Here is a 2,500-nt window from a genome sequence, read left to right on the forward strand (position 1 = left end):
AAAAAAAAGGAAAGGTAGAAAGGATAAAATATACCGACCCATAAACTCCTTTTATTTTCAAAATGTTCCCCAAAAATCATCATAATGCATTTTTGACAGTCGGTTCTAACCAACCTAGAGAACAGGCAGGCTTCTGCTGTGGATTCCAAAACAACCCCATCCACCTAAATAAGAGAAACAATAAACGAATATAGGAAATCCCCGTGTATGACATTCATCGATTACGAAAGGCATATGACTGTTCAAATAACAGCAGTACTAGAAGCTATCCGAAGACAGGGAGTAGAGGAGGTAATTGAAAAATAGTGGAAATTAACCATCAAGTCCCCACGGAAAAACCCAAAAAAAAAAGTTAAAAAAAGGTGTTGACACCTTTATGAGGAAAAATTTTTAAGAAGCAGAAGGCATGGAAAGGGTATCAAAAAAAAGGAGCGAATACCTAAACTATCTAAGATTTGAGTGAATTTTTCTTTCAGTGAATCTGCAAATAAAATTAGCAATCAAAAACGATCTGAATAGAGAAAGTTGGGGAAAATCGGATTAACAAGGGAAAAAAAAAACTAAGATCATGTTTAACAGTAGAGCTCACTTCGAACAGGCGAAGTGATAGATGTAGTGGACAAGTATATATACTTATGGCAACTTGTACATACAAACACATCTAGCAAAGAGGAAATTGAGCGACGCATCAGTCTAGGCGGAGCGCCCTTTTGGGGACACAAGATATAAGAGGCTTGCTATTATCTTTATCCCAAACCGTCCCCCCAATTTGACCATGGATCAGAAAAATGGACTACAACCAAATTACGGAGAGGAAACTAATAAGGCCCCAAGAGGGATAGAGAGGTTGATGCGGGGAATTAGCCCAGAGATTTGGGTGAGGGCGGGCGGAATCAGGGAAAAGACAAAACGGAAATTTTACTTTTGAGGTCAAAAAAAAAAAAAAAAAAAAAAGCAATGGGGAGGTCATTAGCAAAACAGGAGACATAGCAAAAAAAGTAAAAAGGCCAAGGGCTGACCATGACAAAGGGTGACGAAAGATAACGAAATTTGGGGGGCCAAGCTGGAAACAAAAGGGTAAGGAGACAAATTGGAAAAAAATTTGGGAAAAGGCCTCGTCCTGCAGTGGAATGACCAAGGGGGATATATAAAATAATAAGGGGTGGTGTGTGGGTGTGGTGTGTTTTTGTGTGTGGGTGTGTGTGTTTGGGGGTTGGGGGGGTGTGTACAGATATATTTTTAATTAAAATATAATTTTAATATATATATAAATAATAAAATAATATTAAAAATTAAAATCATAAATATATTTATATAAAATTATAAAATAAATATATATTATATATATATATATATATATATATATATATATATCGTACAGTAATATAATAATAATAGTAATAATAGTAACAACACCAAAAATAATTAGAGCAGGAAACGTTGATAATGATAATACTTATAACAATCACAGCACTGAAACCGATTTTTGACATCAACAGTTATATTATTAACAAACATTGACAAAATTCATACAACAACAATTTTAATGTTTCAACAACAGTACTAATCCTTTCTCTTTCTCTCTCTCCCTCCCTTCTCTTCCTGCCTTTTCCTCTCCCTCGTTTCTCTCTCCTCATTTTACTTCTCTACTTCTGCTCCTTTTATCCATTCTCCCATCTCCTTTCACCCTCTCCCACCTCTTACCCTCTTCCTTTCCCCTCCTCCTCCTCCTCCTCTTCCTCCTCCCTATCTCCTCCTTCCTCTCTCCTCACCCTCCTCCATCCTCCTCCTCACCCCCCACCCTCTATTACTCCCCTCCCCCTCCTCCCCCCCATCTCTCTCCTACCTCTATCCCCCCTCTCCCTCCTTCCTCCTTCCTCCCCTCTCCTTCCTCCCCCTACTTCTCTCCTACCTCTATACCCCCTTCTCCCTCCTTCCTCACCCCACCCTCTACCTTCCTCTCCTCCTCCCCACCCTCTATCCCTCCCTCTCCCTCCCTCCTTCCTCCTCCTCCTCCATCTACCCCCCTTCCCTCCCTCTCCCCCCTCTCTCTCCCCTTCTCTCTCCTACCTCTATCCCCCACTCCTCCCTTTCCCTCCTCCCTCTACCCCTCCCCCCCCCCTCTCTCTCTCCCCCACCAGCGCCCTCAAACTCACCGGCCCCTTCGTGGTGATGATTTACAAGATGATTTCCGGAGACATGTTCACCTTCTCCATCGTCTACGTCATCATGCTGTTGGGTTTCTCGCAGGCGTTTTACTTCCTGTACAAGCATCCGAAGCAAGATAAGGACAGCAAGTACATTAATTTCGGAAGCACTTGGATGGCGCTGTTCCACATGACTCTTGGGGATTATGACGTAAGTACGCAAAAATCTTTTTTCTCTCTCTTTTTTTTTTTTTTTTTTTTTTTTTTGGTGGTGAGGTTTTGAGTTTTTTCTCTTTCCTTTTTTTTTTTTTTGTTGGTGGGTGAGGTTGTGAGTTGTTGTTGTTGTTTTTTTG

The 2,500-nt window shown here is 41.0% G+C and overlaps 1 protein-coding gene across 1 annotated transcript in view; it reads left to right on the forward strand.

The window, feature by feature from the left end:
* LOC119568444 overlaps window positions 1-2,500 on the forward strand; it is a 68,677-nt gene that overhangs the window by 35,534 nt on the left and 30,643 nt on the right. Inside the window, exon 4 of the mRNA XM_037916984.1 lies at window positions 2,142-2,358. Coding sequence (XP_037772912.1) covers window positions 2,142-2,358 — 217 coding nt within the window. The remainder of the gene's footprint in view (window positions 1-2,141; window positions 2,359-2,500) is intronic.

Source organism: Penaeus monodon, chromosome 43 (assembly GCF_015228065.2).
Source record: "Penaeus monodon isolate SGIC_2016 chromosome 43, NSTDA_Pmon_1, whole genome shotgun sequence".
NCBI classification, from domain to species: Eukaryota; Metazoa; Arthropoda; class Malacostraca; order Decapoda; family Penaeidae; genus Penaeus; species Penaeus monodon.